Source organism: Anomaloglossus baeobatrachus, chromosome 3, assembly GCF_048569485.1.
Source record: "Anomaloglossus baeobatrachus isolate aAnoBae1 chromosome 3, aAnoBae1.hap1, whole genome shotgun sequence".
Lineage (NCBI taxonomy): Eukaryota > Metazoa > Chordata > Amphibia > Anura > Aromobatidae > Anomaloglossus > Anomaloglossus baeobatrachus.
This window is the reverse complement of record NC_134355.1, coordinates 608685391-608699794: the sequence shown is the minus strand read 5'-3', so window position 1 is coordinate 608699794 and position 14404 is coordinate 608685391. Positions and strand designations below refer to the sequence as shown.

At 51.6% G+C, this 14404-nt stretch overlaps 1 protein-coding gene and 1 non-coding gene across 3 annotated transcripts in view; both read right to left on the bottom strand.

Annotated features, from left to right (window-relative positions):
• The window catches only part of RPS7 (ribosomal protein S7), a 62131-nt gene that overhangs the window by 8922 nt on the left and 38805 nt on the right, over positions 1 to 14404 (bottom strand). The window contains exons 5-6 of one of the 2 annotated variants that reach the window (XM_075341083.1): positions 9009 to 9073; positions 7351 to 7504 (exon numbers count right to left, since the gene is read on the bottom strand). In XM_075341083.1, the coding sequence (XP_075197198.1) occupies positions 7351 to 7504; positions 9009 to 9073 (219 nt within the window). The remainder of the gene's footprint in view (positions 1 to 7350; positions 7505 to 9008; positions 9074 to 14404) is intronic. The other variant, XM_075341084.1, reaches the window with a different exon arrangement.
• On the bottom strand, positions 7685 to 7906 carry LOC142297924 (small nucleolar RNA SNORA73 family). Its single transcript, XR_012752175.1, has one exon. It is a non-coding gene; the product is annotated as a small nucleolar RNA SNORA73 family (small nucleolar RNA).

Below are 14404 nucleotides of genomic sequence, written 5' to 3'. Positions count from 1 at the left end.
CTGCCGCCAGAGCTCTTTGATCGCGCGACCTCGCCATGAATGCCGGGACCTTGTTGTTGTGCCGGGATGCCATTAGGTCGACGTCCGGCACTCCCCAGCGGCGACAGATTTCCTGAAACACGTCCGGGTGAAGGGACCATTCCCCTGCGTCCATGCCCTGGCGACTGAGGAAGTCTGCTTCCCAGTTTTCTACGCCTGGGATGTGAACCGCGGATATGGTGGATGCTCTGTCCTCCACCCACATTAGAATGCGCCGGACTTCTTGGAAGGCTTGCCGACTGCGCGTCCCTCCTTGGTGGTTGATGTATGCCACCGCTGTGGAGTTGTCCGATTGGATTCGGATCTGCTTTCCTTCCAGCCACTGTTGGAAGGCCAGTAGAGCAAGATACACTGCTCTGATCTCCAGAACATTGATCTGAAGGGTGGACTCCTGCGGAGTCCACGTCCCCTGAGCCCTGTGGTGGAGAAATACTGCTCCCCACCCTGACAGACTCGCATCTGTCGTGACTACTGCCCAGGATGGGGGCAGGAAGGATCTTCCCTGAGACAATGAGGTGGGAAGGAGCCACCATTGTAGGGATTCCTTGGCCGTCTGGGAAAGCAAGACTTTCCTGTCCAGGGACGTTGACTTCCCGTCCCATTGGCGGAGAATGTCCCATTGAAGTGGGCGCAGATGAAACTGCGCAAAGGGAACTGCTTCCATGGCTGCCACCATCTTCCCTAGGAAATGCATGAGGCGCCGCAAGGGATGCAACTGGCCCTGCAGAAGAGATTGCACCCCTGTCTGTAGTGACCGCTGCTTGTCCAGCGGAAGCTTCACTATCGCTGCTAGAGTATGAAACTCCATGCCAAGATACGTTAGTGATTGAGTCGGTGATAGGATCGACTTTGGAAAGTTGATGATCCATCCGAAAGACTGTAGGGTCTCCAGCGTAGCATTCAGGCTGTGCTGACATGCCTCTTGAGAGGGAGCTTTGACCAGTAAATCGTCTAGGTAAGGGATCACCGAGTGTCCCTGAGAGTGCAAGACTGCTACCACCGCCGCCATGACCTTGGTGAAGACCCGTGGGGCTGTCGCCAGACCAAATGGCAGAGCTACGAACTGAAAATGGTCGTCTCCTATCACAAAACGTAGAAAACGTTGATGTTCTGTAGCAATTGGCACGTGGAGATAAGCATCTTTGATGTCTATTGAGGCAAGGAAGTCTCCTCTGGACATTGAGGCAATGACAGAACGCAGGGTTTCCATCCGGAACTTCCTGGCGTGCACATGTTTGTTGAGCCGTTTTAGGTCCAGAACAGGACGGAACGAGCCGTCCTTTTTTGGAACCACAAAGAGATTGGAGTAAAACCCTTGCCCTTGTTCCTGAGGAGGGACTGGGATCACCACTCCTTCCGCTCTTAGGGAGTCCACCGCCTGCAGCAGAGCATCTGCTCGGTCTGGATGTGGGGAGGTTCTGAAGAACCGAGCTGGAGGACGAGAATTGAACTCGATTCTGTACCCGCGAGACAAAATGTCCGTCACCCACCGGTCTTTGACCTGTGACATCCAAATGCCGGAAAAGCGGGAGAGCCTGCCCCCGACCGGCGATGCGGAGGGAGGGGGCTGGAAGTCATGAGGTAGCCGCTTTGGAAGCGGTACCTCCATTTGCTTTCTTGGGGCGCGTGTGAGCCCGCCACGAATCTGAGTTTCTTTGCGTCCTCTGAGTCCCTTTGGACGAGGTAAATGGTGTCTTGCCCGAACCTCGAAAGGACTGAAACCTCTGCTGCCACTTTTTCTGCTGAGGTTTGGTTGTTCTGGGTTGTGGTAAAGAGGAGTCTTTACCCTTGGACTGCTTAATGATATCAGCCAATGGCTCGCCAAACAGTCTATCTCTAGATAAAGGCAAACTGGTTAAACATTTTTTGGAACCAGCATCTGCTTTCCAGTCCTTTAACCACAAGGCTCTGCGCAAAACTACCGAATTGGCGGACGCCATTGAGGTGCGACTGGTAGATTCTAGGACCGCATTGATAGCGTAAGACGCAAACGCCGACATCTGCGTGGTAAGGTGCGCCACTTGCGGCACTGCTGGATGCATGATAGCATCCACTTTTGCTAAGCCAGCTGAAATAGCCTGGAGTGCCCATACGGCTGCGAATGCCGGAGCAAACGACGCGCCGATAGCTTCATAGACAGATTTTAACCAAAGGTCCATCTGTCTGTCATTGGCATCTTTAAGTGAAGCGCCATCCTCCACTGCAACTATAGACCTAGCTGCGAGTTTGGAAATCGGGGGGTCTACCTTTGGACACTGTGTCCAGCGCTTGACCACCTCAGGGGGGAAAGGGAAACGCGTATCTTTAGATCGTTTAGAGAAACGCCTTTCTGGGTGAGCGTCGTGCTTCTGGATTGATTCTCTGAAGTCAGCGTGATCCAACAAAGCACTCAATTTACGCTTGGGATAAAGGAAACGAAACTTCTCCTGCTCCGCAGCTGCCTCTTCTGCTGAAGGGGCTGGGGGAGAAATATCCAACAGCCTATTGATGGCTGAAATAAGGTCGTTTACCATGGCATCCCCATCAGGGGTATCCAGGTTGAGAGGGGTTCCAGGAATGGATTCCTGATCACTCTCATCAGACACATCACAGGGAGACTGATTGCGCTGAGACCCTGAGCAGTGTGATGACGTCGAGGGTCTTTCCCAGCGAGCTCGCTTAGGGTGGCTGGGGCTATCATCTGAGTCATAATCCTCGGCCTGTGAAGCCGGGGACCCCCCTGTGGGCTGGATTAAATCCAAGTGAGGGGGACCTGCGGACAGAGGCCTCGCCGTGTCCAAAGACTGAGCCCCATGCATAGATTGCAAGGTTTCAAGGATTTTTGCCATAGACACAGACATATTATCCGCAAAAACTGCAAAGTCTGTCCCTGTCACCGGGGCAGAACTTACAAGCGTCTCAGCCTGGGTCACTACCCCTCCTGACTCCGGCTGGCGAAGCAGCACCGGGTCGGAGCATTGCACACAATGGGAGCCTGCTGGTAGATTAGCCCCACATGCAGCACACGCAGCACACACAGCCCTGGCCTTGGCAGCCTTGCGTTTTGAGGATGGCATGTTGCTGCTTCCACAGAGTGATCTGGGAGATGCAGCCAGAAGCGACCTCACAGTGCAAGAAATACAATATCTATATATCTGTACAGTACACCGATACACCGTGAGGCACTAGAGGGACCAGCACAGACAAATCGCTTACCGCCCGCTTAAAAAGCGGGTGTGTGGTCGCCAGATAGCCCCTAGTCCAGGTCTCCCAGAGCCTTGCGTCCTTCCTCCAGCCAGACTGCATGTAATGGCTGCCGGCGTCTGAGAGAGAAGGGGGGCGGGCCCTGGGCGTTCCTGGCTAAGAGCGGGAAGCCTGCTTCCCTCTGTGCCTAGTGTGAGGGCTGGAGCATGTAAATCAGGCTCCAGCCCTCGTCGCTGCTAGCGAACAGCGTCTCTCCCCTACCCTGAATGACAGGGTGGGGGCGGGAACGAATCGGAGCTGCCGGCGTCCTAGGCCCAAAAAGCCGGGGACTCAATTTATAACCGCCGCCGCCGTAAAAGCGCGGACGGCGGATCCCCGGCGCACCACAAGTCACAGCAGCGCCACCCGGTCCAGAGGGGGTCGGCGCTGCGTTCCCATACACAAACAATCCCCCAGTAATCTGTAGGGACACTAGCTCCAACGTTGCGGTCCCCGGCGCACTACAACACCCAGCCAGCCCGGAGTGTGTCTGTGCCTGCCGGGGACACAGAGTACCTGTATGATGCAGGGCCTGTCCCTGATCGTACTCCTGCTCCGTCTCCAACAGGTTCTAATGGGTCTGTGGATGGAGCCCGGCGTCAGAGCTGAGAGGCCGGCAGGATCCCACTTCCACAGAGCCCTACCAGGGGATGTGGAAGGAAAACAGCATGTCAGGCTCCAGCCCTGTACCAGCAATAGGTACCTCAACCTTACAACACCATCCAGGGGTGAGAAGGGAGCATGCTGGGGACACTATATGTGTCCTCTTTTCTTCCATCCGAAATAGTCAGCAGCTACTGCTGACTAAAATCTGTGGAGCTATGCATGGAATGTCTGACCTCCTTCGCACACAAAGCTAAAAACTGGAGAACCCGTGATACCACGGGGGGGGGGTATAGCCAGAGGGGGAGGGGCCTTGCACTTTTGATGTAGTGCTTTGTGTGGCCTCCAGAGGGCAGTAGCTATACCCCAATCGTCTGGGTCTCCCAATAGAGCGCTGAAGAAAAACCTGTGCCCCAGCACCCTTGGTTTTCTGCTGCTGTAGTCTAGCCATTCCAGGAGAATATAGCTAAGACTAGCGACTGTACAGTGCAGTGTATAGCATACAAGCATAAACACAAATGAACACTTCAGTACGTGCAATACAAGCAGCCTAGAAAGCCTGTGCCTTAGCACACCTGCTTTCCTGCTGCTGATGTGTCGCTCTCCAAGCGGGCATATAGCGACCTATGCAGTTAAAATACACATGTACACACTGCAGTATATATTGGGGTCAGCACTATGTGTGCCGCTTACCGCCCGCCTATAAGCGGGTGTATGGTCGCCCCCGTCCTGCCTGGTTGCCGAAAGTCCGAGCTCGGACTGCAGTAATGGCTGCCGGCGTCTTCCCCAGCTCGTGTGAGGAGGGGCGGGCCGTGGGCGTGCCCCAAGTCAGAGCGGGAATCCGGCGTCCGACAGTGTGCAGTGAGAGGGCTGGAGCATGTAAATAAGGCTCCAGCCCTCGGCGCTGCTGATTGCTCAGCGTCTGTCCCCTTCCCTGAGTGACAGGGAGGGGGCGGGAACGAAGCGGCACTAGGCCGCAGAAGCCGGGGACTGGATTTATAAGCGCCGCCGCCGTAAAAGCGCGGTCGGCGCCCAGTCCCCGGCGAACTACAAGTCCCAGCCGCGCCGCCGCTCCCGGAGCGTCCGGCGCGGTAGTTCCCAATACACAAAGTCACTCAGCAAAGCTGCAGTGACTGTAACCCTTTACTGTCCCCGGCGCACTAGCACACCCAGCAAGTCTGGAGTGTGCTGTGCCTGTGTGTACGGGGACACAGAGTACCTGTAATGGTGCAGGGCCATGTCCCTGAACGGTACTCCAGCTCCGTATCCAGCAGGTTCAAATGGGTCTGTGGATGGAGCCCGGCGTCAGAGCTTTGAGGCCGGCAGGATCCCACTTCCTCAGAGCCCCCCAGGGGGATGTGGAAGGAAAGCAGCATGTGGGCTCCAGCCTCCGTACCAGCAATAGGTACCTCAACCTTACAACACCATCAACGGGTGAGAAGGGAGCATGCTGGGGGCCCTATATGGGCCCTCTTTTCTTCCATCCGAAATAGTCAGCAGCTACTGCTGACTAAAATCTGTGGAGCTATGCATGGATGTCTGACCTCCTTCGCACAAAGCTTGAAAACTGGAGAACCCGTGATACCACGGGGGGGGTATAGCCAGAAGGGGAGGGGCCTTGCACTTTTTAGTGTAGTGCTTTGTGTGGCCTCCGGAGGGCAGTAGCTATACCCCAATCGTCTGGGTCTCCCAATAGAGCGCTGAAGAAAAAAAAAAAAAAAAAAAAAAAAAAAAAAAAAAATCGGGCGCACGTTTTACGCCATATTCGTGACCCGTAGCGTTCTCATTTTTCGGGATCTATGGCTCAATGACTGCTTATTTTTTGCGTCTCGAGCTGACGTTTTTAATGGTACCATTTTTGCGCAGATGCTACGTTTTGATCGCCTCTTATTGCATTTTGCGCAAAAGTTGTGGCGACAAAAAAAACATCATTTTGGCGTTAGGAATTTTTTTGCCACTACGCCGTATACTGATCAGATTAATTGATTTTATATTTTGATAGATCGGGTGTTTCTGAACGCGGCGATACCAAATGTGTGTATATTTTTTATTTTTTTAACCCTTTAATATTCAATGGGGCGAATGGGTGGGTGATTTGAACCTTTAGGTTTTTTTTTATTTTTTAAAACTTTTTTTTAACTTTTGTTTTCATTTTACTAGTCCCCCTAGGGAGCTATAGCGATCAGCAATCCGATCGCTCTGCAGTATCTGCTGATCACAGCTACAAGGCTGTAAACAGCAGATACGCTCTCTTTTGTTGTGCCGCTGGCACAGCGAAAGTGAAAGCAAGTCAGGTGTAGTACAGGAGTTATCACATGACCCTGTGCTACCATGACAACTATCGGGAGTCACGTGATCGCGTCACATGACTTCCGGTATCGGGCGGTAAGTAAATGTTTACCGCGATCGCGCTTATAATGGCGCTGTCACATATTGACAGCGCCATATAAGGGGTTAAACGGCACGAGCAGATAACGATTCTGCTCGTGCCTAGCAGGCACACATCCGTAGTTGCGCATTAAAGTACAAGAAGCAATCAAAACATATCTACCTAAAAATGGTATCGGTAAAAATGTCAAATACCCACGTTTGCTAGCCATGTACTCGTAATGACCTAAAGAATCATACTGCCAAATTCGTTTTACCACATAGTGAATGTGATAAAGACAAAAAAAAAAGTGGAAATGTCTTCCCCCCCCATTTTCCAGGACACTATATGGTAACATGACTGTTGCCATTCAAAATACAACTAGCCCCACAAAAAAAGAAGGCCCTGCTACGGCTATGATTGGGGAAAATAAAATAGTTATGGCTCTTGGGAAAAAAAAACACACCCCCAAAACAAAACAAACAAAATGCAAGGTCATGAAGGAGTTAAAAGGGAATTGTATCAAGATTTTGCCAACCATCTGAGATCAGGATGATGTAAGGGCAGAGATCCTGATTCCAGTGATACATCAGTTACAGAGATGCTTGTAGTTTTGATAAAAATTACCATTTCATCTGCTGCAGATCTACCTGCTTTCTGACCCCTGCACAACCACACCCACACCACTGATTGCCAGTTTTTTGTGTACACTCTGCATAGGCAGAAAGCTGCCAATCAGTAGTGGAGGTGGAGCTGCAGTACTGTAATGAATACAGTGATTTCATAAAAACTACAGCAAGTAGCCCAGTCCAGGACATAGTTTCTGCCCCTACATTAGGCTGCTCTCACATTAGATGGTAAAGACTGAAAGATTTCTATTGAAGGGCAACTAAACAGATCCTGCAGAACTACTAAGCGCCTGTATGTGTGAGTGTGAAACGCTGTTTGGACCTTTAGAGCACTGTGCGGGAGCTTCTGCAGAAAGCCTCCAAACAGCCAACCACCAATCTAAGCAGAACCAAGAAAGCATTCACTTTGTATGGCAAGTCACCACTTATAGGACTATAATGACATCACACATCAGGTATCTGCGGATACAAGACCTGAATTCCAACCACTACCTTGTGTTCCACATTGTTCTGTTGTGCCTTGTCCAAATGGACTTTTATGAGCCGACTGCCGTCCAACTTCACACGGATTCTCTTGCCCACAATTTCACTTGGGAACACCAAATCTTCAAGGATGGCATCATGTACTGCTGTCAGGGTACGGCTAAATAAAAAAAATAATCATACAATTGGGTTATAAAGAACAATCTGCAATCCCAACTATTCAGACCCACAAAACAACCTGAAGAGACAATAAAAAGGCACAAGTATTATCTGTCCAATGGAAATTAAATTTATATCTGACATGAAATTTCTCAGACCTTTGCCAGCTTCCAGTATATATTGGTGTGTCCTGCATGGTTTATCTCCCCAGTCACAGCCCGGGAGCTCAGGGAAGTTGTAGGAATATACAGGACGTCGTCCGCACCGGCCAGAAGACCGGGGACGGGCATGATATCCAACGTCGTGGAACGGGACTGTACGTCACTGCGCCAGAAGACGCTACGCTCCCATACGCCACAAGGACAGAGCCCGCGAGAGCGACCCCGCGGGATATCCACGTTGGGTTTACAGATCTTTACAACAAGTGCACAACTAGAAAACATCCAGAGAAAAAAAAAAAAAAAGTGCTTAAAAAGCACTGCAATAGGTTTTGCTGTTATTAAAAGGGGGTTATTCAGCCTAAGGGTTCTTTTTTGCTAGCGTACCTCTTCTGATGCGAGAGTATTGGAAGCGATAGACGCATGACCCGCAGCAGAGAGTCATTAGCCTGTGATGCGATCTTGCGATCGGATCACAGCTGTGGAGAAGAGGGAGGGAGCACTTTCTCCCCAACTCCTCCGCTGTCTGTCTGTGTATATCGCACTTCAGTAGCATAAATGTGAGTGCAGTACGATTTTTCACACGCTCCCATAGGCTTGTATGGAGGTGCATGAGCTGAGACTCGCTGCAAAACGCAGCATGCTGCTATTGCACTGAGAGCACGTTTCATGTAGAGAAAGAACAGGAAAGAGGACACTGCTTCATTGATTAACACTTGTGCAAGTGTAATCTGATTTTTGTTTATCGAATTGCACTCGCACAAGGAAATCGCAGGTGGAAAAGAGCCCGTAGAGTTCGAGCCGGCGCTCACTATGACTGCAGATTTGTGAATGTACAGTGAGCGCAGTGTGCATACTGTCAGGATCCAGGAGGTTACCAAAGCACAGCCTCGCATAATACAAGTGAATTCAGCAAGGCTGGAAATGTACAAATCACATACACAATATCGTCTGCACACCCTGCAAATCCTGACAGCGCACACTGAACACTGAGGATTCACCAGTCTGCAGTCTCTTCTGAAAGGCTGGACAACCCCTTTGCAAGCAATAACAATACAATTATCAACATGACTGGGTCCACAGAAACTGATTGATATCATACACAGTGTCTGTGTGCCATTTTCATCTATTTACTGCAAAAAGCTTAAGAAAATTTCAACCAATCTTTCTGTGTATAGAAAGAGGGGGGAGGGAAGATTAGTCCTTTTTCCCACTATACAAAAAAAAACCCCAAAAAAAAGCAAATAAACCCCACGTTAGATGCATTGTACTCCTCTTCATTTACACAAGCTAGGCTAGCAGAGGACGTGTGAATCAGTAATACCCACAGCCGTCCTCATCCTTTACCTTCTGGGACGCTTCTGCTTGTTTTTCGTGCGGCTTTTCCTTGTTGGTTTGGGCAAGATCCTTCTCTGTAAGAGATTAATATAAGTAATGAACGTCTGCTGCAGATCACAGAAAATTACATCTGAACTTATAGAATTACATATTATAACATCTACCCAAATTCTGCCCCTTCACCCAAAACCAGGGAGTCCTCAATACCCTGAGGAGTATTTCATTCCTTCTGTAAGTAATTTACAGACTGAATGCCAAGACAATCTACAATGAGAAACGAGTGTCCTCAAAAGAAGGGAATTTTGTTACTTACCGTAAATTCCTTTTCTTCTAGCTCCAATTGGGAGACCCAGACGATTGACGATTGGGTGTATAGCTACTGCCTCCGGAGGCCACACAAAGCATTACACTAAAAAGTGTAAGGCCCCTCCCCTTCTGGCTATACACCCCCCGTGGGATCACGGGCTGCTCAGTTTTAGTGCTAAAGCAAGAAGGAGGAAAGCCAATAACTGGTTTAAACAAATTCAATCCGAAGTAACATCGGAGAACTGAAACCGTTCAACATGAACAACATGTGTACCCGAAAAAAACAAAAATCCCGAAGGAAACAGGGCGGGTGCTGGGTCTCCCAATTGGAGCTAGAAGAAAAGGAATTTACGGTAAGTAACAAAATTCCCTTCTTCTTCGGCGCTCCATTGGGAGACCCAGACGATTGGGACGTCCAAAAGCAGTCCCTGGGTGGGTAAATTAATACCTCAAGTTTGGACTGTAAAAACAGCCCTCCCCTACGAGGAGGCAACCGCCGCCTGGAGGACTCTTCTACCTAGGCTGGCGTCCGCCGAAGCGTAGGTATGCACCTGATAATGTTTGGTGAAAGTGTGCAGACTCGACCAGGTAGCTGCCTGGCACACCTGTTGAGCCGTAGCCTGGTGTCGTAATGCCCAGGACGCACCCACGGCTCTGGTAGAATGGGCCTTCAGCCCTGATGGAACCGGAAGCCCAGCAGAACGGTAGGCTTCAAGAATTGGTTCCTTGATCCATCGAGCCAGGGTGGATTTGGAAGCCTGCGATCCTTTGCGCTTACCAGCGACAAGGACAAAGAGTGCATCCGAGCGGCGCAGGGGCGCCGTGCGGGAAATGTAGATTCTGAGTGCTCTCACGAGATCCAACAAATGCAAATCCTTTTCATACCGATGAACTGGATGAGGACAAAAGGAAGGTAAGGAGATATCCTGATTGAGATGAAAAGAGGATACCACCTTAGGGAGAAACTCCTGAATCGGGCGCAGCACTACCTTGTCCTGGTGAAAAACCAGGAAGGGAGCTTTGGATGACAGCGCTGCCAGCTCGGATACCCTCCGAAGAGACGTGACCGCTACCAGAAAGGCCACTTTCTGTGAGAGTCGAGAAAGTGAAACATCCCTCAGAGGCTCGAAGGGCGGCTTCTGGAGAGCAACTAGTACCCTGTTCAGATCCCATGGATCTAACGGCCGTTTGTACGGAGGGACGATGTGACAAACCCCCTGCAGGAACGTGCGAACCTGAGGAAGACGTGCTAGACGCTTTTGAAAAAATACCGATAGCGCTGAGACTTGCCCTTTAAGGGAGCTGAGCGATAAGCCTTTTTCCAAACCAGATTGCAGGAAGGAAAGAAAAGTAGGCAATGCAAATGGCCAGGGGGACACTCCCTGTGCCGAGCACCAGGATAAGAAAATCTTCCACGTTCTGTGGTAGATCTTAGCAGACGTGGGCTTCCTAGCCTGTCTCATGGTGGCCACGACCCCTTGAGATAATCCTGAAGATGCTAGTATCCAGGACTCAATGGCCACACAGTCAGGTTCAGGGCCGTAGAATTCAGATGGAAAAACGGCCCTTGTGACAGTAAGTCTGGCCGGTCTGGTAGCGCCCACGGTTGGCCGACCGTGAGATGCCACAGATCCGGATACCACGACCTCCTCGGCCAGTCTGGGGCAACGAGCAGGACGCGGCGGCAATCGGACCTGATCTTGCGTAGCACTCTGGGCAAGAGTGCCAGAGGGGGAAACACATAGGGCAGCTGGAACTGCGACCAATCTTGCACTAAGGCATCTGCCGCCAGAGCTCTGTGATCGCGAGACCGTGCCATGAAAGTTGGGACCTTGTTGTTGTGCCGGGACGCCATTAGGTCGACGTCCGGCCTTCCCCAGCGGCGACAGATTTCCTGAAACACGTCCGGGTGAAGGGACCATTCCCCTGCGTCCATGCCCTGGCGACTGAGGAAGTCCGCTTCCCAGTTTTCTACGCCGGGGATGTGAACTGCGGATATGGTGGAGGCCGTGGCTTCCACCCACATCAGAATCCGCCGGACTTCCTGGAAGGCTTGCCGACTGCGTGTCCCGCCTTGGTGGTTGATGTATGCCACCGCTGTGGAGTTGTCCGACTGAATTCGGATCTGCTTTCCTTCCAGCCACTGCTGGAAGGCTTGTAGGGCAAGATACACTGCCCTGATTTCCAGAACATTGATCTGAAGGGTGGACTCCTGCTGAGTCCACGTACCCTGAGCCCTGGGGTGGAGAAAAACTGCTCCCCACCCTGACAGACTCGCGTCTGTCGTGACCACCGCCCAGGATGGGGGTAGGAAGGACCTTCCTTGTGATAATGAGGTGGGAAGAAGCCACCATTGGAGAGTCCTTGGCCGTCTGGGAAAGGGAGACTTTCCTGTCTAAGGACGTCGACTTCCCGTCCCATTGGCGGAGAATGTCCCATTGAAGTGGGCGCAGATGAAACTGCGCAAAGGAAGTGCATGAGGCGTCTTAAGGGGTGCGACTGGCCTTGAAGGAGAGAGTGCACCCCTGTCTGTAGTGAACGCTGCTTGTCCATCGGAAGCTTCACTATCGCTGAGAGAGTATGAAACTCCATGCCAAGATATGTTAGTGATTGGGTCGGTGACAGATTTGACTTTGAAAAGTTGATGATCCACCCGAAAGTCTGGAGAGTCTCCAGCGCAACATTCAGGCTGAGTTGGCATGCCTCTTGAGAGGGTGCCTTGACAAGTAGATCGTCCAAGTAAGGGATCACCGAGTGTCCCTGAGAGTGCAAGACTGCTACCACTGCTGCCATGTCCTTGGTGAAAACCCGTGGGGCTGTCGCCAGACCAAATGGCAGGGCTACGAACTGAAGGTGTTCGTCTCCTATAACGAAGCGTAGAAAACGCTGGTGCTCTGGAGCAATCGGCACGTGGAGATAAGCATCCTTGATGTCTATTGATGCTAGGAAATCTCCTTGAGACATTGAGGCAATGACGGAGCGGAGAGATTCCATCCGGAACCGCTTGGTTTTCACGTGCTTGTTGAGCAGTTTTAGGTCCAGAACAGGACGGAAAGAGCCGTCCTTTTTGGCACCACAAACAGATTGGAGTAAAAACCTTGACCTCGTTCCTGAAGAGGAACAGGGATCACCACTCCTTCTGCCCTTAGAGAGCACACCGCCTGCAGAAGAGCATCGGCTCGGTCGGGATGTGGGGAGGTTCTGAAGAACCGAGGCGGAGGACGAGAACTGAACTCTATCCGGTACCCGTGAGACAAAATGTCTGTTACCCACCGGTCTTTGACCTGTGGCAGCCAAATGCCGCAAAAGCGGGAGAGCCTGCCACCGACCGAGGATGCGGAGAGAGGAGGCCGAAAGTCATGAGGCAGCCGGCTTGGAAGCGGTTCCTCCGGCTGCTTTCTTTGGGCGTGAGTGAGTCCGCCAGGAATCTGAGCTCCTCTGCTCCTTCTGAGTCCTTTTGGACGAGGAGAATTGGGCCCTGCCCGAACCTCGAAAGGACCGAAACCTCGACTGTCCCCTCCACTGTTGAGGTTTGCTTGATCTGGGCTGGGGTAAGGAAGAGTCCTTACCCTTGGACTGTTTAATGATTTCAGCCAATTGCTCACCAAACAGTCTGTCTTGAGATAATGGCAAACTGGTTAAGCATTTTTTGGAAGCAGAATCTGCTTTCCATTCCTTTAACCATAAGGCTCTGCGTAAAACCACAGAGTTGGCGGACGCCATTGACGTACGGCTGGTAGAGTCCAAGACCGCATTGATAGCGTAAGTCGCAAACGCAGACATTTGCGAGGTCAAGGACGCCACTTGCGGCACTGATGGACGTATGACAGAGTCCACCTGCGCCAGACCAGCTGAAATAGCTTGGAGTCCCCACACGGCTGCGAATGCTGGAGCAAACGACGCGCCGATAGCTTCATAGACAGATTTCAACCAAAGGTCCATCTGTCTGTCATTGGCATCTTTAAGTGAAGCCCCATCTTCCACTGCAACTATGGATCTAGCCGCAAGCCTGGAGATTGGGGGGTCCACCTTTGGACACTGGGTCCAGCGTTTGACCACGTCAGGGGGAAAGGGATAACGTGTATCCTTAAGACGTTTGGAGAAACGCTTATCTGGATAAGCATGGTGTTTCTGGACTGCTTCTCTGAAGTCAGCGTGGTCCAGAAAAGTACTCAATTTACGTTTGGGATACCTGAAATGGAATTTCTCCTGCTGTGCTGCTGCCTCCTCCGCTGGAGGAGAAATATCCAGCAGTCTATTGATGGCCGCTATAAGATCATTCACCATGGCGTCACCATCAGGGGTATCCAGGTTGAGAGCAGTCTCAGGATTAGACTCCTGATCACCTAGCTCTGTCTCATCATACAGAGAATCCTCTCGCTGAGACCCTGACCAGCGTGATGACGCCGAGGGTCTCTCCCAGCGAGCTCGCTTAGGCTGCCTGGGACTGTCGTCCGAGTCAGAGCCTTCAGCCTGTGATGCCTGGGACCCCCTTGGAGCACGGATTAGTTCCAACTGAGGGGGACCGGGGAACATTGAATCAGCAGTGCCCATGGTCTGAGTGACCGGCCTGGACTGCAAAGTTTCTAGAATTTTTGTCATAGTCACAGACATCTTATCAGCAAAAACTGCAAACTCTGTCCCCGTCACCGGGGCAGGTTTCACAGGCGTCTCTGCCTGGGCCACTACTAGCATAGACTCCGGGTGACGAAGTGGCACAGGGACCGAACATTGCACACAATGGGGGTCAGTGGAACCTGCCGGTAGATCAGCCCCACATGCGGTACAGGCAGCATATAAAGCCTGTGCCTTGGCACCCTTGCTTTTTGCGGATGACATGCTGTTGTCTCCTCAGAGCAATATAGGGGTATAAGCCAAGAAGCGACCGTACAGTGCAATATATAGGTACAGACAAAAGTACACAAAAACAACACTGTGGCACTAGTGGGGTCAGCACCTAGGTGCTGCTTACCGCCCGCTTAACAGCGGGTGTGTGGTCGCCAGAATCCCCTGTCTGGGTCTCCCAGGGCTATGTCCGTTCTCCAGCTCAGACTGCGTGCAGGAATGGCTGCCGGCGTCCTGTGAAGAGGGGCGGGCCG